The sequence below is a fragment of the Oryzias latipes genome, chromosome 4, assembly GCF_053564925.1.
Source record: "Oryzias latipes strain Hd-rR chromosome 4, Olatipes_Hd-rR_3.1".
Taxonomy (NCBI): Eukaryota; Metazoa; Chordata; class Actinopteri; order Beloniformes; family Adrianichthyidae; genus Oryzias; species Oryzias latipes.
Genome location: NC_136240.1, coordinates 28454819 through 28479712, shown reverse-complemented (window position 1 = coordinate 28479712; position 24894 = coordinate 28454819). Strand labels below are relative to the sequence as shown.

At 44.5% G+C, this 24894-nt stretch overlaps 3 protein-coding genes across 19 annotated transcripts; 1 reads left to right on the top strand and 2 right to left on the bottom strand.

Moving 5' to 3' along the window:
* Positions 1-107: 107 nt before the first annotated feature.
* On the bottom strand, positions 108-10743 carry uhmk1 (U2AF homology motif (UHM) kinase 1). Of its 2 annotated transcripts, none has more exons than XM_011474338.4 (9): positions 10428-10743; positions 9757-9886; positions 7243-7429; positions 6982-7173; positions 6783-6877; positions 6639-6715; positions 6243-6341; positions 5890-5978; positions 108-4638 (listed from the first exon to the last, which is right to left on the bottom strand). In XM_011474338.4, exons 1-9 carry the CDS (start codon positions 10741-10743, stop codon positions 4492-4494), a joined length of 1332 nt encoding a protein of 443 aa, XP_011472640.1. In that variant the 3' UTR covers positions 108-4491. The 2 variants fall into 2 exon arrangements, with proteins under 2 accessions (XP_011472640.1, XP_078802360.1); XM_078946234.1 differs by lacking the exon at positions 10428-10743 and adding an exon at positions 10049-10201.
* On the top strand, positions 10675-18691 carry akr1a1b (aldo-keto reductase family 1, member A1b (aldehyde reductase)). 11 transcript variants are annotated; one of them, XM_011474337.4, is made up of 9 exons: positions 12228-12366; positions 13030-13125; positions 13901-14020; positions 14103-14254; positions 15852-16047; positions 16126-16325; positions 16965-17037; positions 18353-18439; positions 18508-18691. In XM_011474337.4, the coding sequence occupies exons 2-9, from the start codon at positions 13045-13047 to the stop codon at positions 18571-18573; spliced, it is 975 nt and encodes a 324-aa protein (XP_011472639.1). In that variant the 5' UTR covers positions 12228-12366; positions 13030-13044; the 3' UTR covers positions 18574-18691. The 11 variants fall into 11 exon arrangements, with proteins under 11 accessions (XP_078802363.1, XP_011472639.1, XP_004068215.1 ...); XM_004068167.5 differs by having other exon boundaries at positions 15837-16047; XM_078946242.1 differs by lacking the exon at positions 12228-12366 and adding an exon at positions 12653-12937.
* c4h19orf44 (chromosome 4 C19orf44 homolog) lies at positions 16942-24315 on the bottom strand. 6 transcript variants are annotated; one of them, XM_023954461.2, is made up of 13 exons: positions 23882-24311; positions 22936-23040; positions 22042-22157; positions 21517-21940; positions 21144-21432; positions 20935-21002; positions 19436-19772; positions 19274-19366; positions 19021-19187; positions 18882-18946; positions 18003-18083; positions 17157-17208; positions 16942-17079 (listed from the first exon to the last, which is right to left on the bottom strand). In XM_023954461.2, exons 1-13 carry the CDS (start codon positions 23972-23974, stop codon positions 17047-17049), a joined length of 1923 nt encoding a protein of 640 aa, XP_023810229.1. In that variant the 5' UTR covers positions 23975-24311; the 3' UTR covers positions 16942-17046. The 6 variants fall into 6 exon arrangements, 5 of the variants coding, with proteins under 5 accessions (XP_023810229.1, XP_078802357.1, XP_078802356.1 ...); XM_078946231.1 differs by having other exon boundaries at positions 17066-17208; positions 23882-24042; positions 24148-24281; XM_078946230.1 differs by having other exon boundaries at positions 17066-17208; positions 23882-24042; positions 24143-24271.
* Positions 24316-24894: the final 579 nt, after the last annotated feature.

The following is a 24894-nucleotide window of genomic DNA, read 5'->3' as shown; positions in this document are numbered from 1 at the left end:
AGAAGAATGAAGATGGACTCCTCAAGAGGGGGAAGTTAAAAAAAAAGGTAACAGAGAGCACATATGACATGAAGCATCTGTTCTAAACATACAAGAATGTCGCCAGATTCAAAATTTAGAAACTTTATTCAATGTTTCAATGAGATTTCAAAACGAAAACAAAGTTCAGGCAGAGCATGGCTTTTATTCTGAAGGACACAGCAGCAACACAGCAGCAGCAGAATTGCTCAGGCCGTCATACCTGCTGTACACTCTCAATGTTTTTATACAGACACCTTAATGAACAGGAAGATTTGTTTTGGAGCAGATTTAAGGTGCAGCATTAATTCAAAGTGATCATGCAACACAGCAAACAGTCCTTTCCCGATATTCAAATACAAAAGTTATAGTCTATCAGTTCCGTAAAAACCAGATGCCTCAAACCAACACAGCGAACAGACAGGGGAGAGAGTTCACAGCTTTTCATCCAGAAGATACGTTGATCCTCCTTTTGTTTGCAAAGAGCCTTCATTGCATCCTCTCTGTGTTCTTTGGAGCTCAAAAGTTAATCCTTTGATTAAACTGGATAAATACATTTAAACCAGAGAAACGAGCAATATGTAAATTCTTCTTTAAGCAGTGATGAACAGAGGAGAATAAGGAAACCCACCCACACGTTCTGCATTGTAAAAGCTCCCTTTAACCTCTGCTTCAACTCAGACCAGCCTCCGAGGTTCTGCCACCTCACAATCCCGCTTTGGAGCAGTTTCTCCATAAAGTAACCAAAACTTATAAGGGAAAGGAAGTGAGGAAATGTTTGAAATGTAATAAAGGGATTCTAATAAAAAGTTAAAGCTGTATTGTAAATAAGGCATCATTATGATGACAGGGTTGGCTACAAATAGATCATAAGGGGTCTGCAACCTGTGGCTCCTTTATCCCTCCATTCTGGCTCTTTGGCTCTGAAGAGAACTGCTTTGACTACACAATTGATTTGTAGTTTTATTGCTTTAGTTCATAAGGTTTTGTGTTAAAATGTCAGATAACTGAGCAAAATGATGGTAAGAGGCTTACGTAATCTACTGTCAGAGTGCTTTATTATTAGAAAAGTTTAAAGCACACCATGGTGTCATAATCGTATCTGATTAGACACAGGGTGCATTTTATTTTGAAAGGAACTTGTGCAAATCCTCTAACTTTAACTTTGCTTTTTAATCAATGCATTTCTTTATTTCTGAAATGAATTTCATAAATCTGTGTGATTTTGTTTCTACGATTAATGCTGGGAAAAAAACAACATATAACACTTTTATAAATATGTAGAAGCTACATTATATTAATAAATGTTCACAAAAACATCAATAGTGTATTTTCCCAAATGCTGTGGCGAAACTTTACGGCTCTCGCTGGGTTTTGTTCTGTAAGGAACTAGACTGAGCGTCTCTTTTAGCGTTAAAGGTTGCAGAGCCATGATCCAGACAGTAACAGTGCAATAGTGATGCAATGTTTCTGTTTTATTTGTTGTCGTAGGATTTTGCTCTTACCTGACATTGTTCTGTTTGACATTTTTGATTTTCGTTGATGAATAAAATTCTAAGCACTTTGGTTTGAGTCCAGCAAAAACCCTGTAAAGTGCTGAAAATATTCGGACGGTGTGGGGTTTCTTGGTCTCTCTCTGCTGACGGTGAGTTAAAAAAAAAAAAACAACAAAAAAAAACAGATCAGGATTGAAAATGCACAAAAAACTGAACACAAAGGAGAAAAACAGCTTCAGGAACTGCCCGTCACAAACATGCTGGGGTTCACAAGAGCTTTCCTGCAGAAAATCCTATTTTTGGTGGTGGTAATTGTTGGAAGCTGCATCCTCCCTCATTAACTTTTAGAAAAAGCCTCCTCATCTCAGGCACATTGAGCTAACATTTGTACAAAAATATACCTTTTTTGGTGGAGTTTGATGAAACATCTCTGCTTTTCAAGTTTGCCATTTTTGCTCAGTTGAAATGTCGCCTCAAAAGAAAAAAAAAAGGCTAATGATTTAAATAAATAATAACAGATATATTTAAATTAAATATGAAAATGTCATGCAACTATTAAAAAAGTAGGCGTAGGATGAAACGTGGGCGCCAAGCCTCCACCTTTGCGGTCTTTGGAAAGGAAACTCTAATCTGTAAAACTAGTTAAGTTATGTTATAACAAAAATCAAGCAAAAACAAACGCTTTAAAGCTCTGAATCTCAAACTTTCTTAACTTGCTCAGAGTGTTTACAAGAGGGAAGAACGTGTGCACAGTAGAATGTATACGTTTGAGCAACAAACCTACAGCGAAGGCACATGGCCTGTCGCCCACTCCATCAGGTCAATCGCATCGTACTCCAACCAAAAAGTCTGGTTTGTTTGGCGCTCCGATTGCTTCACACCAAGATCGCCGGAAAGCAGTTCAGTGGACTCTGTCCGCTACACAGCACTCACGGCGCCGCGTTAAGAACGGACAGTGAACCACAGCCAATACTGTAAAGAACATTGTGCTTTATAAGACCGACCATAATGGATATAAAAACACACATAAAACCATTTAAGACTTCTTTTTTTTGTTTTTTACGTCCACGAGCCTTTCCTCTAGGGCCGCATGGTGGAGCAGTGGTCAGCACTCCTGCCCAACAGTGAGGAGGCCATGGTACGAATCCCATCTGGATCCTTTTCTGTGTGGAGCTCGTTGTGCATGTGTTTTCTTCCCACATCCAAAGAACGTGCTTCACAGTTCATCGGGGGATTCTAAAATGTCCCTAAGGGTGAATGTGTGTGTGACGTGGCAACAAACTGGTGATCTGTTCGGGGCGCCCTCCGCCTTCGTCCAGCAGTAGAAGGGTTGGCTTCAGCAACCCCGTGACCTAAAAGCAGTTTCAGAAGATGGCTGGCTGGATGGAAGCCCTTATTCTCTCCATTTGTTAGTCGTGATAAACTGATGGAAACAGTGCATTCTGGCATCTGCTGTTGAGCATAGATCACTACAGGTTGACGGGTGTGAGTACCCATGCATCCTTTGATGCTCAGCTTTTTTTCTAAGCCAGCTTCTGAAAGTGTTTTGAAATGAACCTAATTTCTAAATACAGCACCCGAATGTGCAGCACGAATCTAAACACAACAATGAAGCACTCTCCAACCAACCCCAGTGCTGCCGAGTGTTGGTCTCACATGGAAAAGCGTCTCTGTGCACATGGTAAATGGCGTATACTTATATAGCGCCTTTCTTCCTACAAGGACAAAGCGCTTTACAGTCACAGACCCATTCACACACACAGTCTCACACTGGTGGTCGCTCCGCTGCCAAACACAGGCGCCCGCCTACCACCAGAGGCAAGGTGGGGTTCAGTGTCTTGCCCAAGGACACTTCGACTCATGGGCGTGCAAGGCGGGAATCGAACCTGCAACCTTACGATCATGGGACGACCGCCCTACCGCTGCACCACGGCCGCCCAGGTGGTCCTAGCTGTCTCTGTGCACATCTTAAGAAGTCAACGTTTGTAGAAAGACAGTCAACAATATGAGAATGAACATCAGAACTCCAGAGCCTCACTAACAAATGAAGCCATGCAGACTTCTTCATATGAAGCCCCTTTCCTACATAGGTGGTCCTAGCTGCAGAGCAGAACCTTTAATGGTTGTTAGGCTGTCCCTCGCCAAAACACGTCTACTGGTTCTCCAAACTGGTTCTAATGATAGTTACGTCGGTTGGGGACGGCGTCATCAGAATCAATTAAAAATGTTTAAATACATCCAAATCTTTCAAATCAAAACAATAGATTTTATACGGCAACAACAAACCAGCACCAGGCCATTTGTGGTGGGAAAGTGGGAAAAGGTTCGTCTTCACTGTGGCTCCACTCCACAGAACAGTCGGCTCATAAATGCTGCATAAAAAGTGCTGCTTCTGAAAGAAGTGAAGGACTTCCTCAGTGTGAACTCGGCTTTAATGCTGCCGAGCCTCACGGATGGAAGCACAGCGTGGAAAAAACAAAACAAATTTTAAAAAACCGGCAGAACTGCTTCACAGGTCAAGTCGGCTTAGAAAACAGAGCTGCAGAAGAGGAGTCTGAAAACCAACTCACTGAAGGAGGAAACCCCAGCAGGCAGCTGATGTCAGCAGCAGGTAACATGCCTCAAAATGCAGATCGTTTCAATGCAAACATGCCAGGAGCATCAAATGCTCATTATTAGATCAATAATTAGAGGACATGACACAGCGCTGAATACAGGAAATAATCCGTTTACAGCAACAAGGCAAAGAAACCCTCTTCCCTCCACGTCAAGAGCTTACATCAATTCATAAATGGAGTTCCATGCATTCACCTCAACACAATGGATGGATGTGCACTGATATGCACAGCCCTCGCAGTAGGAGGTAATGCTCTGCTGTTGAAAATACCAGTGTTTAAACGCAGGTGAGGAAGACGATGAAGGATGCTGAACCCCCAGAGGGAAACACGTCTTCCTCATAGGGAGCAGCGGCAGGACCTCACTGCACCGTCTGGTAGAAGTAACCTCTTTTGTAGGCGCTCAGAGGGTAGAAGGTGGCCACCACAAACTTCCCGTCAAAGGTCCGGCCCGTCAGCAGGCGCTGAGCCTCTTTGGAGTCGCTGGAGTTGGCGTACTCCACAAACACCTGAAGGTCAGGGAATCAGAGGGACAGGGGTTGTTTACACAAATGTCTTTCTTAACCCCCTTGAATTAGATTCCCGCGTCAGGGGCGTCCAGTTTTAATGCTAAGTTAATGTTCAGATCTTGTGACAGGTCTGAGCGTCGGGCGCAGCACATTGGTCTGCCAGCAGCACAATTAGCGTGTCACGGCGCGTTGAGAGTTCGAATATCTGGACTTCAGCAAAGGAGACACGCCACTTCAACCGATCAGGGACTCAGCTGAGGCCCGCAACGTGTTGGTGACGAGATCAGTGGGAGGGGTCCAAAACCAATATGGAGGAGAATCTGGTCATTTTAATCATGGACTTCCATCAAGACAATAACAAAAAGGTCCTCCAAGTCGTCAAACGGGGTCAGAGGCAGACAGAAGTACAGAAGTATGCAGCTCCTGCAGTAGATGGTGAATCTCACCGTACCGGGAGAGTTTCTGAAGGATTTCATGAACCCAGACATGGAGACGTAATAACCGATGCTCTTAAAAAGAAATCAACCTGACCTCTCAACATCATCCGTGTCTTCCATGCATTGTGAATGAGATATACAGTCAACGCTTTCATGTAGCAATGAGGTTAAAAATGCTGACAATAGCTCCCCCACACGTGTCTGAACGTGCAAAGTTTGATGCGCGCACTGAATTTGATGCGCGTCAAAAGAGAGGCATCCACCGAAAATTTGAAAATCAAATTGCGTTTGGAGTGAATGCGCCATAACTCTTCAACCATTTACGTAATTATCGTCATTTCAGCAGATTCTGACGGGGAGGAAAAACAGCCTTGCTCTGATATGCTCTGCTGTAGAGCAGGGGTGCCCATCAGGTGTATTTAGTCAATATGGAGTTTTAACGGCACGTTGGAAAACATGTTGGACAGCGGCTCTCGAGGGCTGTGTTCTGACACCCCTGCTTTAGAGTGTGGAAGTGTGTACGCAATCAACACAAACCAAGTGATTACGTCACTGAGAAAGGCGGACCTGAACCATTATGCAACACTTTGCATTAGTAATGTGTTGCATAATGAAGCAAATTCGCTTTTCTGCACGCCAGAATCAGCTGATTCACCTTGATCGTGTGAACGGTTACGGTAGGTCAAAACTGTGATGGTTAGGTGTCCCCGGTGACATCTCCAGTGTTAAAGGGTTAATCTGAAGCTTAGCCTGCCAACAACAGCTGGAACACGGATGCACACGGAGCTCACACCTGTGTGGGCTCAGCTCTCACCTGTCCTTTCCCGGGGTTCTCTTTGGGGATCAGAAGGGAAACCACAGAGCCATACTTTTGACACTCCTCTTTCATGTCCTCCATGATGTCTGGAAATAGAGAAGAGGCAGCAGGAGTTCAACTTTCAACACAAAAGACACAGTCAGACAAGACTGCATCATTTTCAGCTGTAGCATGCAAGGGAAAACAATCACACAAAGCTGCAGAATTATGAAGCAAAATCTAAAAGGAAGTGTCTTTGATCTATACCATAGCTAAAATGATTGTTTTATTCAACTGAGAGTGACAATAATACAAAACTGCATATTCAGTAACAGGAATGTTTCTCATAGGTTAAAAAAACAGCTCTCTACCTTCATATTCTTCCTCATTGTGCAGATGGCTGTCGTCGATCAGGTTAAGAAGACGAAGAACAGGAGAGGGCAGAAGAACCAGGTCCTCAATGTGAGGCGCTAAAGCACAAAGACACTCAGGTAACTTTAACACACTGTGGTCTCTAACAAACACACCAAAGCATCTGGACAAACGTTTTAGTTGTGTTCTTACACAAAGGTCATGTGTCAGTGTGAGGAGTGGGAGATCACGGACCGCAAATCCTCTAACAAGTTTGTATGATTTTCAGTTCATCAAGAAGAGTTGGATCTTGTTTGTTTGTCTGCATTAGTGTGAATGGATTAACATTTTGTGCTTGTGAATGGAAGTCGTGTGAGAGTTAAGGGGACGCTCAGGGTGGGGACTTTAGCACCTACCAAAAGGAATACTGAAGAACGGGCTGAGCAGGGCGGTGCCAGCTGCGCCTCTCAGTTTGGGGTCGTGCCGAAGCATGCTAAGAAAAAAAACACAGTGAGTGGAGGCAGAGGCTGCTGCAGCACGGCTGGACGAGCTGGACTTACCTCTTGATCAGGTCTCTCAGGTGATACACTGGGATGGCAGGACATAGGAGGCTTTTGCTGGTAAAGATCTGGTCTACAACCGCAGCACTGCTGTCCTGCACAGCAGAGTTTTCCTCAGACCTCATGGCAAATGAATGTCCATCATTGTTTCACATTTTCTGCTCTGAAAACATCCAGAGGTTCCACCGATGCTTCCTACCTTCCACTCCTGCGAGCGGACGGTGTCTTTAAGCTTTTTCCCTGAGAACATCTCCAGCAGGATGACGCCCAGGCTCCACAGGTCCACTGCAGCCGTGCAGCCCGAGTCGGCCTCCACCCCCGCCTGGGCCAGGCTGTTCTGCAGCTCCGCCTCTGGAGCGCGGTAGCCGTCTGTCTGGATGTATTTAACGTCCTGATAGAAAAGAAAAGGCTGAGTGTCGCAACAGTTAGAGCCCCATCTCATCTGAGCCAACAGACCCACCTGGTTTCCCTGTTTGAAACTGAGGCCGAAGTCGATGAGCTTGAAGCACTCGTCGTCTGCACTCCACAGGATGTTGCGAGGTTTGAGGTCAGCATGGACGTAGCCCTCCCCGTGAAGGAAGGCCAGGGCCTCCAGGATGTCTCTGGCACAGTGCTGGATGAGCCACATGGAGTGTCCCTCCTGAAGCCTGAACACAAACACAAGATTCCACTTCTCAAAAAAAGGAGAAGAGATTTTGTTCTGAAATATGGTGTCAAATCTGAGAATGTCCAGATTCATTATGTTTCTGCAGTCAGCTGCGTGCGTCTGTGCTTGTGTATTCTCGTGTCTGTGTTACTAAGAAATGACAAAATAAATATGTAAAAAGGAGCCTTGTTTGTCAAATCGGAAACTGACGAGTTTGAGGGGAAAGTGAAGTTTCTCACATGAACAAACATGCAGTGGCTCGATGCACATTTGATGCAGCGTGAAGCTGCAGAAATACTGATTACCGTAATTTCCCGATTATAAGACGCTACTCTTGTCACACGCTTTCAACCCTGCGGCTTATTCAATGATGCGGCTAATTTGTGCATTTTTTTCTTTTTTCTTTTAAGTTTTTTCTAACGGCCCTTAGGGGCGCCCGAGCAGAAAGGGTTAAAGTGAGACAGGCGGAATACGGCATATGTGTCGAAGAAGACGCAAGTTTAATGTAAATTCCCGCTTTGTGAAGAAATAGCACGAACAGACCCTCATCATGGAAAATCCAAGAAGAAACGCATATCAGAATCAGAATCAGAAATACTTTATTGATCCCACATGTGGGAAATTTGTTTGTCACCATAGCAACTGACAGCAGAGGGGAAAAAAGAAACAAAAAAACAAAGAAAATGTAGCATAAATGCAAACAAAAAGGTATAATTTAAAAAGCTATGACGCAGCTTTCAAGTTAAAAGCAATCGTTAAAAGCAGTGTGAAAAAATCCTGAGGCTGAGGCAGAGGCTGTTACTACCATATTGCTGCCGCGTCACAGGCACTGTTTGGAATACAGCCGTGACGGTGTGGGATTTTTGATCACCGTGGTGATGAAGCAGCAGGAGTTGCGGTTGCGGTTTAACCCACACACACACATAAAATTCCCTGGCGGCCGCATCGCATATGAATATCGGTACAAGTAATAATTACAACGCACTATTCTTTATTAACAAATAACAGTAATAACTACCTATCTAACTAATATACTAACTATATAGGTGTTGTAGAATGACTATGTGTATGTGTGTCAGCGCTGCGTGTGTATGAGGAAGGAGCCGAGCAGTGCGAGAGTGAGTGAGAGCCTCCCTCTTGCACTGCACGCGCTCTCCCCTCCCTCCTCCACTGCACCCGCTCCCTCCTCTTTCGTAGACACACGGCACGCGGTTTCCAGGAAAAATTCGGGACAAAAATGAGTGTTCATGTAGAGAACAGAGAGTGAAGGCCCGTACACACCGGGACAAATTTCGCGCGGGATTTTCGCCGACGTTTAACGCCTCGTGACTAAACAAAGGGCACCAATGAGAGTGTGCACACCGACGCGAAAAAACGGCAAGCGTCAAAGCGTCAAAAATAAAACGCCTCGGATTCGTTTTTTTTTTTTGACGCGTCGCGTCGAAATCTATTCGACCAATGAGAATGGCGCTTTTGCACACGTGTCTGGAGCTTCTGAAGTTACAGTAAAACACAACTTGGGGGCGCTCAAACACAAAACTGCCTTGCTGAGCACACATACCAGCGAAGAAGATAGACACCAAGTTGCGTCTACACTGCCGCGAAGAAATAATGACGGACATTCTAAAATATCCCCGAACGAAGCACCAGTTGGAGCTACTGGTGCTTGAAATATTCATGTTTTCTTTGTATTATTCTGACAAGCGCGTAAATACTTGCTCTCTTCTTCTGAGTGAAAAGCGACTTTAAGAAGCGTAAAGTTGCGCAGCGCCACCTTGTGTACAGGAGTATTTCTGTTTAAATTAAGCGCCATCTAATGTCAGGGAATGAAATTGCATGTTCACTCGGCTCATCGTCAGCGACAATCGCCTGGGTGTGAACACAAAAAACGTGGCAAAAAACACTGGCGAATAACGCCTGGCGAATATTCGTCCCAGTGAGTACGGGCCTTGAGGCTGCACAATTCACAGATCACAGAGCTGAGTGGAATTGTGAATCTTCATGATGTTGGGTTAACCATCTGTGGAAGAAGCTCAGATCTCTGAATCTGTAGTGGTAAGAGGAGCCCAGAAGGGAACCTTCACGTTCCATGAAGCCTTTTTTTCTTTTAGATCAACCGAAGCTTATATAACTCTCCAGAATCATTTATTAAAGAAATCGTGACAGATACTACATCCATTTTCTGCTTGAGTACTTGCAGGACATGTATAAACTGAATGAGATTAAGATTACGCAGTGAGATTACCTCTCCAACCTAATTGGATGGGTTTGAGGAAAACAATCCAACATGTCTGGTGAGGGCATCCATATACAGTTTCTGAAGCTTACCTCCCAGGCTGGACGGCACTGCTGCGCCTCACCAGCAGCTCAGACACGCTGACGTCCAGCAGCTCCAGCAGAAGGCAGTGGGTGGAGATGCCCAAGCAGCTGTGGTTGGTGAACACGCCGTACAATGTCACTAAAAAATAAAAATAAAAAAAGTGGGCGGAGGATCATTACAGAATCTCCTGGATTTGATCATTAGAACAAAGATAACTTCCCTTTCAGTGTCATTTGAGTCACTCAGAAAGACATTCCAGTTTTTCTCCTATTTTATTTTATGATCATATAATAAAAGTACCTGGTGGTGTTGTGACAAACCCCATTTAGATCTGCACTCATTGGGTTTTAGAAACTGACATCGTTCATATTTCCCAGAATCTTTGCTGACAGCATCACATGACCCTGCACATGGATTCAACTGCATCATCAAGTCGGTAGAAGAATCAAAGGCCAATACCGGATTGTCTAAAAGAATAAGATGTTTGGTGAATGCGTGCCAACCAGAACCACTCTGTCACTGATCAGAACTGGACCAGTAGTCCTTTTAAAAACATAAAGTTAACCGCATCTTAATAATCTGTTGAAAAAAGTTTATAAATCTGTAAATGTTGTATTTTTCCAAACGCTTTGGTGTCAGGGTTTCACCAGTCACTTTGTCTGCCCCCCCTCCCTCTCACCGATGTTCTTGTGTCCCTGGATGTGCTCCAGCACCGACCTCTCCTTGTGGTACCCGTAGTCTCCAGCCTGAGTATCGGCTTGGAACTCCTTCACAGCGGCGGTGGCGGCTCTACCGGAGCTGACTCGGTACACCGAGGCGGACACCCCCTGTCCGATACGCGACTGCACGGTCCACATCTCCCCAAAGATCTCGAACAGGACCGGCTTCATGCTCTGGTCCACGCCGACGTGCGGCGGCGGGATACGGTCCTCTGAGCAATGAGCCATGGAGGGGGGAGCGGAGGAGGAGAGGAGCCGGCTTTCTGACACGAGCATGGATGGATTAGCGGCGAGCACATAGCCCGTCGCCTCCCGCAACACCGCTGGACCTGAGGTCAGAACCGACCCGAACCATGTTTTTACAGACAGGTAAGGTCTCAGGGAGACCAGGCGTAACAGTTAACTAAAGGTACCGACCGACACCGGCTCCTGGGATCAACTTAAAACACAAACTTTTTCAAAACTCTCCTTACATAAATCTGACAATTCAAAGCTCGAATAAAAAACGCAAATAGACAGAGCAGGTAAAATGCAGACAAGTTTCAGAAAACAAAGTTTCAGTCAAGCTGGGAAGTCAGTTTGATGCTGACGTCACTTCCGCATCTCTCAAGTGACATTATTCTGGGACACCGCCACCAGCTGGCTAGGAGGAGGATCGTCTTATGTATTTATTAATTGATTTAGTCATGATCACTTGAAACTGTTCTTGGCGAGGAAGCTGTTGCAGACATGAGGCTGGAGAGATCTCAGAAACAGAGAGACAATGGTTAAGACAAGGGTTCTGGAGCAAGCCATGCACCTAATCGTTCATGTTATCTTATTTTGGTGGGTTGTGACTGAATACTAGTCTCTGATAGTAGCCAATACAGTAAATTGATAGGTCGCCGATCCTATTCATAATTCCATAATATTTGTTTGCAAGAGTCACAGCCGACGGCTTAAAGAAGGGATACAGAGATAGGAGCGGACCAATGAAAAACTTGCACACATTCTGTCTTTATGGTACACCTTTTTCAATTAGGATGTCGCATGGTTGAATGGCCTCTATGTATCAAGTGAAAATCAACTAGACTGAAACGTTAAAAACATTTTAAGTATGTTTGAGAAAAATCACAATAAAAGAGAAAAAATCAAAACCAAGTGAGAAATTTGCTGTCAAAGGAAAACTAAAATTCAATATGTACAAACACATTTAAAAAGGGGTTAGAAGAAGGACATTCGTTATCTATGGCGATGAAACGCCATAGTTATCCAATGTCATGTAAGTCTTTTTTTCCATCCACCATTAAAGACTTTTAGAAGTAGAAAAAAGGGGAATAGGGGTGATTCAGACAGGCGGTGTAAAAGTAAATGTAAACTCCACATGGCCTCATTTTTGAGTATAATTTTTAACAGTCCCAACAAACTGTCAAATTATCTTTTCTTATAGATAAAAGAGCTAAGATAACAAAATGAAACTATTTTATCCAATAAACTTTCCTTTTAATCCAAGTTCTTTAGAGAGAAAAATAGGATATTATAGTGCATAACGGAAGGCAGGTACATTATCCTACAATTTATTGATTTTTATTTTATAGCTACTACAAAGAGCGGGATCTAAAAAGTCAAGTAGGTGATTAAAATAATTTTAATTAAAAAATAATTATTTTAACAAAACAATGTTACTATTTAAGTTGTATTTTCACATTTTATAGCCTATTTTTAAGAAGTACTTGTGGGCCCACGATGTTCATGGGACTCTAGCCCCTACAATCCCTGTGAACGCCCCTGTTTCTCCCGGAAATGAAGGATTTTCCTCCCCAGAGGGGAAGCACGAACGTGAGCTGTTCGTGAACAGTGGCGGCGGGAGCGTCCACGTTCACTGCTGGTTACCTAGTTGTTTACAGGTGTGAGGCTCAGGTAAGAGGACGCAGGTGTGACGGCACGCGGGAACAAGCACGTTTAGCGTTTAGTTTGCGCTTAAAGAATGAAGCTAAAACTGCATCTTTTCCCCCCATATATAGACGTGTTATTTTTTAGCTTGTTGTGACACGCTCAGTCAAGCGTTAACTGAAGAATTTTCAGCTTTTAAGGCATGTGGAAGCGCGTGCGTGACCCCGAAAGGAAGTCACGTGCTAGTCTGCATTATCAACACCTGATGGCCGCTTATTGGATGGATATTACTGGGCACGCGACTTCAGATTTCATTCACATTAAGCTGCACAGAGATTTAACAATAAGAGCCTGATTTAATAACCCTTTTACTTTTTATAATAACACATAGGCCTTCACAAAACCAGCGTTTTAAAAGAAGTAATTGCGATAACAAAGAAACAAAAAAAGAACTTAGTTCCAAATACAGGAAATTGGGGTTTGCAGGGTCAGCATCTGCTAGTTCCAGTCTGTTCCTGTTTTTTTTTCTTTTTCAATCTGGAAAATTCTTGTTGAAGACTTCAGGTCTTGGGTTGTAGAGGGATTCCTGTGTTGCAGTGTATGGAGTTGAATAAAATCCTGGTTCTCGTGCGTTCTTTCTTTGTAGCTTTACACAGTGAATAACATAAACTCATCCACTTCTGTTGGTAGGTGTTGTGGAGGAAAATGAATGACTTTGCAGTTCTCAACACGGGGAGGAAGATGCCCTTGGTTGGACTGGGAACATGGAAGAGCGAGCCAGGAAAGGTAGAGGCTGCCACAAAAAAAACGTCTAACTATTCTTGCATATGTATAGTATAGGGTAAATAATTGTAGATTTTTAAGAAACAAGTTTTCTTTTAAATTTTATTGTTTTGTACATTTAAAATGTCCATTCTTTGCACTTTTGACCAGAGAGATATTTCCTATCTTTTGGATCAATAGACATTAGTCAAATGCAAAGGAGGCATGACTGTTTCATAGATGCGTAACATTTTCTGGCATTCTGTAGGATAATAAATTCTTTGTTTTCTGTTTTAGGGCTCAAATTTCAGTTGGGTGGACATACATAATGCTGATCGACGGCCCAGTTTGGGCCTCACTTTCCCAATGAAGAATCCAATGCATGCTAGGAGATACCATCTGTCCATATTCTAGATGTCAATGGCTGGTCTTTTTTTTTTAATCTAGAATCTTTAAATTCAGTAATTTTTCTCTTGACCTTCAGAAACCAAGACAGCCAATGTTGATTTAAAATGACTTTTACTCTAAAACATAAAACATGCTTGGAATGACATATCAACTCAATGAACCTCCAACCGCTACAAATGCACACCAGTTTAACATCTTAATAAGTGGATCTAATCATTCTCTATAAATCAGTGTATCTGTAGAGATGGCCTTACAGGGAATTGTATTCAAGTAGGGGGCAGGTTACCACTGAGGTTTATTAGAAACCTAATTTCTTCAATTATCCCACAAATGTTTAAAATCTGTTGTGTTTTCATCAAGGTTTCAGTCAGTTTCTAATTTGACTTCACAGGTGAAGCAAGCAGTCCTGTGGGCGCTGGAAGCTGGTTACCGTCACATCGACTGTGCAGCCATCTATGGCAATGAGGCAGAAATCGGAGAAGCTCTGAAAGAGATGCTTGGCCCTAGCAAGGTAAAGAATCCTGAGCACAAATGGTGGTTTCTGGTCCAAAACATCGACGGTGCTCATCATTCTGACCGCGTTGGCCCTTCAGCCTCTGAGACGAGAGGACATCTTCATCACCTCCAAACTGTGGAACACCCGGCATCACCCGGAGGACGTGGAGCCCGCCCTCCTGAAGACGCTAAAGGATCTCCAGCTGGAGTACCTGGACCTCTACCTCATCCACTGGCCCCACGGTTTCCAGTGAGCTCCAACGCCGCCACCACACACAACAACCAAACTGTGTTCAGCTGTTGTGGTAAACACGATCCGCAGCATCAAGACTGTGCTTTTTGACACCTGCAGACCTGCTGCTAAAAGCCAGTCTCTGCATATCGTTTTTTTTTTTTAGAGAATTGGAGGTGGGATGTCTTATTGCTGGCTTTTATAGCTTTGGCATCACAGATTTGGTCATCTGAGGCTACATTTCTTGGCACTTTTTTGTTTCTTTTAATGTCTATAATTTTATTTCAGGGTTTGCAGGAACATTTCCCTCTTTCAGTTCATTTAAATACAGATTTTTTGCATTTTTTAGACTGATAATGTTGTAAATAAGTTCCAGTTTAGCAAGAGCTCTCTCTTTATGCAACCATCTTGACAGGGTTCCCACCTGACGTCCAGTACGTGTGTTTCCACAGAGTAGTATCAGAAGTTGTTTGATGGATCAAAAGGAGTCCCTGTGCTCTTCTGACCTGTTTGGTGTTTGGCAGGGATATAAAAAGTACTGGAGTGGGCTCATCACACAGCCTTGTGGTACTCCAATGTTCACACTGTCTGGGGCTCTGTAAGTGTTTGGTCGAGAAAGACAGATATTACAAAAGAGAATCGTGCTCTGCAGTTTATGAGAAACAAATGTTGGTGTGTGAGTTTTTCCTAGTTGGGTAGTATGCTGTGGTGAGCAACGGATGTGATGTGTTGTGAAGACAGGGGCAGAATCTCCTGTGGTGATGGGACTGAAGGCGTGCCATGACTCAGCTGTCTGTAGGATGTGTTGCCTGTTGTCTGCAGTTGGGGCTGTCTCTGTGCCCCTCATTCTAGGCAGAACTAATGTTGCTGGTGCGGTTTTTTATAAGCTGCTTGTCATTCAGTAACGGATGAGTTGTAAGCGCTTCAGTGAGCCTCTTGTAGGCCTGCTTGGCCTTTAAGGAGAGCTGCAAGCCAGGCATTGAAGAGAAAAACCGTGGAATGGGGAGTCCTAATTCAGGTCATTCATCATGACTGAAGTCTTTAGAGCAGGGGTGTCAAACTCCAGACCTTGAGGTCTGGTTTTCCAGAAATCCTGCCTTATCTGCTGCGGATTACCTGGATCAGGTGTGTTTAGCCAATAAGGACCTTCAATGGAAGGTTGGTTGGTAAACATGTTGGACACCGGCCTTAGAGGCCTGGATTCTGACACCCCTGATTTAGGGTATTGCTCAGAGGTTGTCCTTCTTGCAGCCTGAGGTCTAGGCTGCTTGAAAAAAAGCAGAAAACCAATTCACTTGTTTGGAATGAGCGTATAGCTATTTTCTGCTGTCATGGATAGATTTTCACAGATTCAGTCATCCATGGATGATTGTTTGGAATGATGCTGTCAACATTTCATGTGAGACAGCACAGTGGGCGGTCGGGGGTCCTGCTGGTTCATTTGATTTCCTCAGGATGAGATCAATCAACGTCCTTTGTAATAAAGATCCTTCAAAATGAGCTGATTCAGTGTCTTAACCAAAAGCTTCAGTTCCTGCATAAATGTTGAGCCTGTCGCTTATCTTTAATGTTGAATTTTAAAGTCCTACCCTCAATACAGTTATTTGTTTGCTAGACGGGGTGACGTTCCGTTTCCTAAAAAGGAAGATGGAAGCTTGATTTATGACCACATAGACTACAAGCTAACATGGGCTGCCATGGAGAAGCTGGTGGAGAAGGGGCTGGTTCGCTCCATCGGTCTGTCCAACTTCAACAGCAGGCAGGTGGACGACATCCTCTCTGTGGCCAGCATCAAACCAACGGTTCTTCAGGTACAGCGGTCAATGCGTCTGCTGATGATTAAAACTGGGCCTGAACTGATCCTGGTTTTCTGTGGGTGGGTATGACAGGTAGAGAGCCACCCTTACCTGGCCCAGGTAGAGCTGCTGGCCCACTGTCGAAACCGGGGTCTGGTGATGACGGCGTACAGTCCTCTAGGCTCTCCTGACCGCGCATGGAAACGTCCAGAGGAACCCGTCCTGCTGCAGGAACCTGTAGTGATCTCACTGGCAGAGAAATATCAAAAGTCTCCGGCTCAGATCCTCTTGAGGTGAGTCTCCGGGTGCATTGTTTTTGAAAGCGAGGATCTCTGAGCTAAAAACATGTCTGACCAGTATGAGAGACTTCTTTTTCATGTTTAAGATAATCTCAAGTGCCTTCAAATAAAACTAAAGGGTTGGTCCCATTAAATGCTGCTTAACAACTGCAGCTTTTCAAGCCAAAACCATGATAATCAGTTATTCCGCTGTCTGCAACGGGGAGCAGTCCAGAAATGATGCTTAACACCAGGATGCAAGTAATCCACTACTGTTTTTACCCCCCCCCCCGATTCTTTTACTATTGTGTATTCACAGAAGAACTTGATACTTTTTTTTCAAGAAGTAAGATGACACAGAAAATTTACAAAAAGAGTTTTTTAAACTTTGTAGAAAATAGCATTATTTGTCATCTGGACTTCAGAGACAAGGCACTGAAAAAACAATAATGGCCAATAGTAGCTCAGAGAGAAGTTTAGAAAGCAGATCAGTCTGTTAGAAGTTTGAAGACTCTGGATTATTCAGAACCTCCCAGGTTCTGCTCCCTCAGATTTTTTGTTGGTGTTTAAACAAAGGTCATACTCTTTAGAAACGATGAAATTCCATTTTTGTCAAAGAACCTTCAGGTTTGCATGACTCCGATGTCTTTGCAGGTGGCAGACTCAGCGAGGCGTAGTGGTGATTCCTAAGAGTGTGACCGAGTCCCGGATCAAGGAAAACATCCAGGTGAAGCTTTCAAGCACGGCGTTTCCGTTTGCACAAAGTCACCTGTATATGCAGACCACTCAAAGGAAGATTAGGCAACATATTTTAAGACTTTCTCTGAAGCTAAAATATTTACTGACCTGCAAGTTGATTGGTGTGCTCAGATAATAAAGCCAAATTGAAGACATCAAACTGAACCAGACACGACATGTAGACAGAGAAAAGAAACAATGAAGAACTATAAACCTCAACCCAGGGCAGTGACTCATTTCATGAAGACTCACTCAATGAAAGTCGTGTTTTTCTTTTCTCACGATGGAGGAATATATATAAGAAATATTTAAGAAAATTAAGCTCAAAATAGCAAAATATGGAAGTGACAACTGGTTGAAGGAGAAATTAATCATTTGTGCCCAGGTGGAATTATGACTTTAACCCTTGTGCTATCTTAGATGACCCCACCCTTACATTGATGTGTTCTCCCTACCATCACAAAGGTGGATAAAGGTGGAAAGATTTCATGTAATCCATGGACACCAGTGAGGTTCACAAATCATTGAAGAAAAAAGGTTCAGAGCACTGTCTAGTGGGTCTAGATGACCCAACTCCCAACGTTAAAGTGCCTAGGATAGCACAAGGGTTACTATATCAGAATAGAGCTGCATCAAGTCTCCCCCAACTGTGAGTACGTGCACTAGTATCTGGTAGCGACAGAGCTGTGTGAACACCAAGCACAAAGAAGAACCTGCGTCCCTGGTGCGTACATAGCTTTAGAGCCAACCCCACTTAGCACTGGTGGGTTCCTCTTTGTACTGTCTGGACATCTAGCAAAGCTACCTGAAAGCTTGATTAGTTAAAGCCTTATGGGCATTATTGTTTCACTTGGAGGAGGCCCACAGACAGACCGACACCAGGCTGGAGAGATTCCACTGATGCCCTTCCAGGCACCACGCACATGTGAGAAAGGGAGGTGTGGGTATCCTTACTGAGATCGATGCCCCCAGGCTCTGGATAAAGAAAATGATGGATGGATGTTCAACTCGGGGGTCTTGTGGTAGAGTTTCACCCTGAAATTGGAAGGTTGTAAGTTCAAATCTATAGTTGAGTCATTCAGAAGTATCTAAAAATAGGACCCAATGCCTCCCTGCTGGGTCAAAGACACAAATCCTGGTGTGTGACAACTAATGGCATTTTAGCTTAACTTTATCAGAAACAATAGTTTTGTTTCATATTTTTTTATTGTCTTTAGTATAACATTGAGAAGCATCCTGGTTAAGGTCACTGTAGGTAAATAAACTGGATTTGTGATGAGCTGGTGGTCTCTTCTTGATCTCAGGTGTTTGACTTCAGCCTAGAAGCAGAAGAAGTGAAAAGCATCACAGCGCTGGACAGAGGCTGCCGTTACATCGTTCCAATGATAGAAGTGAGTTCTGTCAAGGCTGTTGGTGGTGGCCTGCTGCAGAGACGTGACTTTGTGTCTGGATGTTTCAGGTGGAGGGCCGGCGCGTTCCCAGAGACGCAGGACATCCTCTGTACCCCTTCAACGATCCGTACTGAGCTGCGAGGCTTCGGCCGGACTCTGTGCCTTCAGCCCCTTCAAAGCTCAACAAGCTGCCGTGTTCGTTTTTGTCAGAGTGAAGACTGAACACAGAAATAAATATTTTTGTTACTTCTCTTTGCAGCATCTGACCTTTTTCGGTTTCAAGTAAGAAAGGAAATCCTGTCATCACTTTTGTTCGTAAACGTTTAAGGCAGAGAGCGGTTTGTAAGAGTCCAGCGTCTTTAACGCAGTGCTGTTGGCCGATGAACAGCACTGAGCCTTTCCCTGTAGAGTGTAGGAATCTGTTTTCATGAGGAGCTCTCACTTCTGCAGAACCTCTTCCAGGTGTCTCTCCATGGCAAGTTTGGAAGGCCTGCGTCTGCGGATGTTCTGGGAAAACGAGACAGAATTGTGTCCTAAATGATAAAATAAATAATCGAACAGTGAGGGCTGTGATGATTCACCTGGATGGTGTCCTGCAGGGTGGTGTATCTGTAGCTGGGGGGCTCCAGGCTCTGCATCAGGCTGGAGTGGAGGTGCCTGCTGCTGTCCACGGACTCCTTGATCATGGCGAGCTGCTGTTTGAGCACCTCGTTGACCACAAACACAGCTGGGTTGTATGTGCCGATGTCTGGTGGAAGTGAAAACACGGGCTCTGTGATCCAGCACAGACTGAGAGCTCCAATGTGACTTTTGCCACCTGAGTGGCGCCTGTACCTTCCAGCTGCTCTGCAGTGAGCGCATAGCCCCTCCCCGGAGCTGCACTCAGGTAGATTCGGGCTACAGCGGACGGCACAGAAGCATCATCTGCTGAAAGCCCAACAGGTCAGAGACAGATCAGCTGAAATGGGAGGGAAAGGCGAAGTCTGGAGGACTAACCGTGAATCAGGTGATCCGGCTGCGTCTGGGCGGCTGCATTCTTTAAATGTTTTCTGGATGAAGAGCTCCTCTGCTTAGATGAAACTCTGACTGAAGCCAGTGAAGTCTGCGAGGCATGGCGGCGTGGCTCTGGGGGTGTGTGGGAGGAAACTACCGAGTCTGCACCATCAGTCCTGATCTCTGACGGCGTCCCCTCTTCGTCTGACAGCTCCTCGGAAACCTGGGTCCCACTGGAGTAGCTGTGAAAGTCGCTGTGATAGTCCACCACCTCTTCGTCCTCCTGGGACAGCTGCTGGTGCGTTCTCCACCATGTGGGGTCAGACTGTCTGCTTTCATCCTGCAGGAGAAAAATAAAAAGCATATAATAAAGCACAACACGGGAGCAAACACCACAGATCTGCTGTAAAATCAGGCATCCGGAGTATTGACATCTGAACGTGAAAATATGACAGTCATCTTTTGACTAAATGTTCTGATATCAATAAGGACGTGAAAAGAAAACTGGATGATTGGGTTTGATTCACAACTGATCAGAGGAACAGAACTACAACATTTCTACACTTAAAATAATTCTAAAACTGAGATGTTTCTGTGTTCCTGACCTTAAAGATGTGAACTCATCAGTGCATGAGAAAAGAAAAGTGATAGCTGCATGTTTTAAAACCCTTGTGCTATCCTAGGCACTTTAACATTGGGAGTTGGGTCATCTAGACCCACTAGACAGTACGCTGAACCTTTTCTCTTCAATGATTTGTGAACCTCACTGGTGTCCATGGATTACATGAAATATTTCCACCTTTATCCACCTTTGTCATGGCAGGGAGAACACGTCAATGTAAGGGTGGGGTCATCTAAGATAGCACAAGGGTTAAAAGAATCATTGTGGAAAAAAAACTTGAAACCTGCAATTGCATCTTCCTTTTTTTAAATCCCTCCTGGCTCCTCCCCTTTAATCTGTGGCGTTTTTTAGAGCATAGCAGGAGACAGAGGATTGGATTGTTTGGGCGTACCCCACCCTCTAAGCATCGATCCTTTTCAGAAAGCAGCAATCAAGCAGAGTCCATGAAGATGTGAGAGTCTGACATGTCATTTGCCTTCCTACTCTGGTTTTTAGAGGTGGTCAACACATGCGCTGTCACCCCTCAGCACCCTGAGGTGTCTGTCTGAAACCTGTGCATCTACATGCGTTTACTACCCCCCCCCCCCCCCCCCTTATGACAAGTTCTCATGTTCAAAGAAAAGGAGCAGCAGGAACGAGCACATGCATGGATTCACACATCTGAATTTTTGGGGGTTTTCCTAAGTTTTGAAAACTTTCTGCTTCCAAAGTTCCTCTTTGTCTCATTCAGCCATCACTCTGTGGGAGGATAAACATCAACAGAACTCTGCTGACTGAGGAGATCAAGGACAGAGGTTTGGTTGTTGTGGATCACCTGCTGGACCTTCAAACCTGCTCAGAACCTCAGAATTCTAGCCAGTATTTCTGCATCGGATCCTACCTGGGATTCTGCTTCTGAAGTGGATGCAGGAATAAGCTCGTCCAAATTCTTTATGCTGACGTGGAGGTCTGCAGACATTGGGATGAACAGGGAAATTGGGAATTAGGTGTCTGCACAGATTCATGAGCTGTTTTTAATTGTTAGCTTTGCGCTTAAGCTCTGTAGAGGATGGGAGGGGGGATCAAGAGATTTTAGAATGATCCTCTCACCTTCAGAAACCTCGCTCCTTTTGCTCTGTGCTTCCGAAGAAACTGACCCCCCAGGGAGCAGCTCCTCCAGAGAGAGAACTTCAACACACTCCGACGAGGATGAGGAGAGTTGCTGTGGACTCTCTGCCTTTGGAAAGTCGCTGGTCTTCCCTGGAAGGGGAGTCGCTGGAGATGAAACAGAAGGGCTGAAGTGGTTCTGACTCCGGCCCGAGTATCTGAAAGGAGAATGGCGGTGTGGCGCCGAGCTGGGGGGCGACGGGATGGAGTGAGTCCTCTGACTGCTGAGCATCTGTGCAGAAGGAGAGCAGATGTGAAGCAGGGATGTATGATGGGGAGGGGGGGGGGGGGCTACAAACAATAAAGACAAGCTCACCTTCTGTGGCTCCTTCAGAGGTGGGCGCCCCCCTTCTTCCGCTAAACTGCTGTCTGAACAATCCACCGATTCCCCCAGCAGTTTCTTCATGTATTCTTCATCACTGTCCACACTCTCTGCTTTCCCAGGCTTGCTCTCTAAATCCTGCAAAGGTGTAGATCTGACCCCTCCACCTGATCTCAGAGCTGCAGCAGGCGTAGAACCCGCGCCCATCTTCTTCTTCAGGAAGCGGCTTCCCCCTGAGCTCCACTGTGCTGAATGCTGCTGGGTGGCCGACGCCGCAGAGATGCTCACCTCTGTGGGCGCACCCGCCCCATGTGAGGGCCCATTTGTCTCACAATCAGTGGTCTCTGGGGCTCGATCGCTGCTCCGAGACTCAGCCGAGATTTGTGTTTGCGATTCCTGCTGGGAGGCCGGGACAGACCTGAGCAGAAACCCCCCCCAACCACCCCTCAGATTTAAAAGGATCCGTCATGATCCATTTCTCAAAGATCAATCGCTTTCCCTCGTCACAGCACAGCTCACCTGGGTTCCAGCAGGTTCTGCTTTCTGTCGACGGGTGAGCGGCTGCTGCTTGTTGGTGGAGGAGCCTTTTTCAGAAACCTGCTGCCCCCGCCAAAACCACTGTGAGGCCTGGAGTCCTGTCCAAACACAATCTGTTGGAATCCTTATGTGCAGAGGGAGTGGAGCTGTTTGATGAAAATCTGAAGCCCATGAGTGAGCGTGCACGTGTGTGTGCATGTGAGAGTAGTCCAGCCTGCCGACTGAGTGCATGAAGCTGCAGTGCTGACAGCTTCATACAATTAAAGACCCATCCCAATAAAAAATGCTGTTTTGTGTTTCTAACATGTTCTTGTGACATTTTCTTCTTGTGACGGAGGGCCTATGTATACAAAATAAAGATTAAAATTGAATTTTTGAGTATTTTCTTTCTTCAAATCACTGTGAATCAGGAGCAGATGAAAAAAACTGCAGTCAAAAAAGAAAAAGAACTTATTTGTGACGTCAAAAATACGCCACAAGCTTCCTGCTCCACTACATTTAAAAACGACTAGATCCATTAACGTCTCTGTTTTCCTCGTCTGAGGTGGTGTGCGGCTCACAAGGGTTGGGGGTGTGAGGGCTGTAAGCTAGAGCATGTAAACAGATAGGTGATGGGAAGTGGATGCGCCAGCGGTGCCACCCACAACCAAAAGCTTAATTTCTAATGAATTACTGCAGAAAATATGTCCTAGAAAATGACACAGGCTTTTTGATATTGGCTAAAAACAGCATAATCATAGTTAAAAGACCACTGGGAACACTTTTATAATAGATCTAAAGATGATGGGAGTGTGACAGTAAGTCTGTAAAACCTTATGTCAAATGAGGCATGTCTGTAGTGGACTGATGGGATCTGCATTGACAAAGACGTCTCACCTGCTCTGAGTTCTCTCCTGCAGCTGAGCTGTCCGCAGACAAATCACTCAGGTTACAGAAGGAAACCTGTTTATTTGGGGGGTTGGATGTTGTTTTGAAGAATCCCTGAGAAAAAAGCAGAATCAGAGACTTTAAAAAATATATATGAACCAAAATGTAGTGTTTTAACCCGATGAAATACATTCTGCTGGAGAGAAGCATTACTTTCTTCAGAGGATCAGAAATAATCACTGAATGAGAAAAAGTGAGACGAAACCCAACATTATCGACCAAGAACTGTGCCACCAGTTTCTGAAATCAGGAAAGAGTCGAGAACATCCATGTGTGAGAAGGAATCTGGCTTAAAAATAAAAGATCTGTCTTCATATCAAAGAAGAGAAAGTAGAGATGATCACAATTCAAAAAGGAGACTAGGAAAATATATATAACAGCAGTGCACCGATTATTAACAGGAACGTCTGAATAGGTTCTACTTGATTAAAAAATGTATTTAAAAGAAAAATCATGAGCATTTGTGATATTCCTTTGCAAAAAGTACTACACTTGTAGTTTGTCAAGTATACGTATAGCATGTACACTAATAATACACCATATATGTGTAAAGCTATGTGTAGTACTTTTTACAGACTATATTGTAACATTTTAAGTACATAATATAGAGAGGATAGTATATAAAAAGTAAACTTGGCGGATACTGCTTCACTTTTAACATCGACTGTATAGTTGTAGTACACCTAATAGTCTACAAAGGGATCCCAGCAGGTCTTTTCTTCCCTTTTTACTTTTTTTTAGTCGCCTGCTGTACCTGCACACAGGCGAAGAGTCCAGCCTGTTTGCAAGTTCAGGTCAACAAAAAAAATGGGATTCGTTTATCTAAATGTGTTTCCATCATTTGAAAAACGTCCAGACTTGCGTCATCACCGGACGTCACGGCACAGACACACACCTGGCCGCGTCCCCGAGTCCTGCTGCTCCTGGCCGAGAGCAGCGACTCGGCCCGGTCCAGAGCCGAGCTGCCGCCGCCTCTGCGCCGCATCATCCTGCGCTGCAGTCAGACCGCTCGTCTTCTTTCGGCGTTTCGCATTCCTCTCAATTCGCCCCCCCCCCCCCCCCCCCCCCCCCCCGCAGGGCAGTTAGTTAGCTAAAACGACATAAGCATGCTAACAACACAGGTTGATACACTCAAATTAGCCTTCTTCGACTGACCACACCGTTTGGTTCGGGTTCGAGTTCACTCAAACCTCGAACTGGTCCGGAAATCACGACATATTTCTGGTTGGACTCCAATAAGCGTCGGGTTTCCATGGAAAAGCAGACTTCTTCGTGAGGGCATTTATCAACAGCTAGCGAATAGTGATAAATCTATTAGCGCCCCCGTGTGGCAAAAAGTGGCATTGGCATTCTCTGCTTCAGAATAAAACAATTGAACTTTTACCTGATTTCCTTGTCCGCATGCTTGAAGTTCTGTAGTGTCTACAGAAAAAGCTGAGTTAAAAAGAAAATTGCAGTGTCCTTATTTTCTTTGGCAAACACTAAAGTGTCTGTTCATTTCTAAAGGTGAAACAAAAAAAACCCCACCTCAGCTGCACTAAATTCTTAATATTCACAAAAGTATGATTGGTTTTAGTTCAAGTTAAAAATAGTTTATCTTTCCAACTACAGCCCAAATACTCTTTAGAGTGTAAATGGATGATTAGAATGACCTCTGCCCGCATTTTGCAGCTATAACAGGATCAGCTTCTCCAGAAGGAATTTTTATAGATTTAGAAGTGACTTCATGGCGGTTTGACAGTCCTTCTACAAGCACATTTGTGAAGTCAGCCACACAGGCTGGACAAGGAGACCTGAATTTCTGACTGAATTAAGTCAAATTTAATGTAATTTCATTTTCCCTTGTGGCGGTTCCATCAGGCTTGAAATGTCAAGCATCCACAGCTGTTTCTGCTTTAACCTTTTGGT

What these genes read in the sequence shown, in the direction of transcription:
- c4h19orf44 (XM_078946231.1), bottom strand. Translation starts at nt 23,974, where the DNA reads ATGATGCGGCGCAGAGGCGGCGGCAGCTCGGCTCTGGACCGGGCCGAG. An exon ending in CTCTGAAGGAGCCACAGAAG is followed by an intron (nt 21,433 to 21,516) that starts GTGAGCTTGTCT and finishes CCTTCTGCACAG; the next exon opens with ATGCTCAGCAGTCAGAGGAC. An exon ending in GCCTGGGGGCATCGATCTCA is followed by an intron (nt 17,209 to 18,002) that starts GTAAGGATACCC and finishes TGTCTGGTTCAG; the next exon opens with TTTGATGTCTTCAATTTGGC.
- uhmk1 (XM_011474338.4), bottom strand. Translation starts at nt 10,743, where the DNA reads ATGCTCGTGTCAGAAAGCCGGCTCCTCTCCTCCTCCGCTCCCCCCTCC. An exon ending in CCAGGGACACAAGAACATCG is followed by an intron (nt 9,887 to 10,427) that starts GTGAGAGGGAGG and finishes TTTATTTTTTAG; the next exon opens with TGACATTGTACGGCGTGTTC. An exon ending in GTTCTTCAGTATTCCTTTTG is followed by an intron (nt 6,342 to 6,638) that starts GTAGGTGCTAAA and finishes TTTGTGCTTTAG; the next exon opens with CGCCTCACATTGAGGACCTG.
- akr1a1b (XM_078946237.1), top strand. Translation starts at nt 13,045, where the DNA reads ATGAATGACTTTGCAGTTCTCAACACGGGGAGGAAGATGCCCTTGGTT. An exon ending in AGATGCTTGGCCCTAGCAAG is followed by an intron (nt 14,021 to 14,102) that starts GTAAAGAATCCT and finishes TTGGCCCTTCAG; the next exon opens with CCTCTGAGACGAGAGGACAT. An exon ending in GGATCAAGGAAAACATCCAG is followed by an intron (nt 17,038 to 18,352) that starts GTGAAGCTTTCA and finishes TCTTGATCTCAG; the next exon opens with GTGTTTGACTTCAGCCTAGA.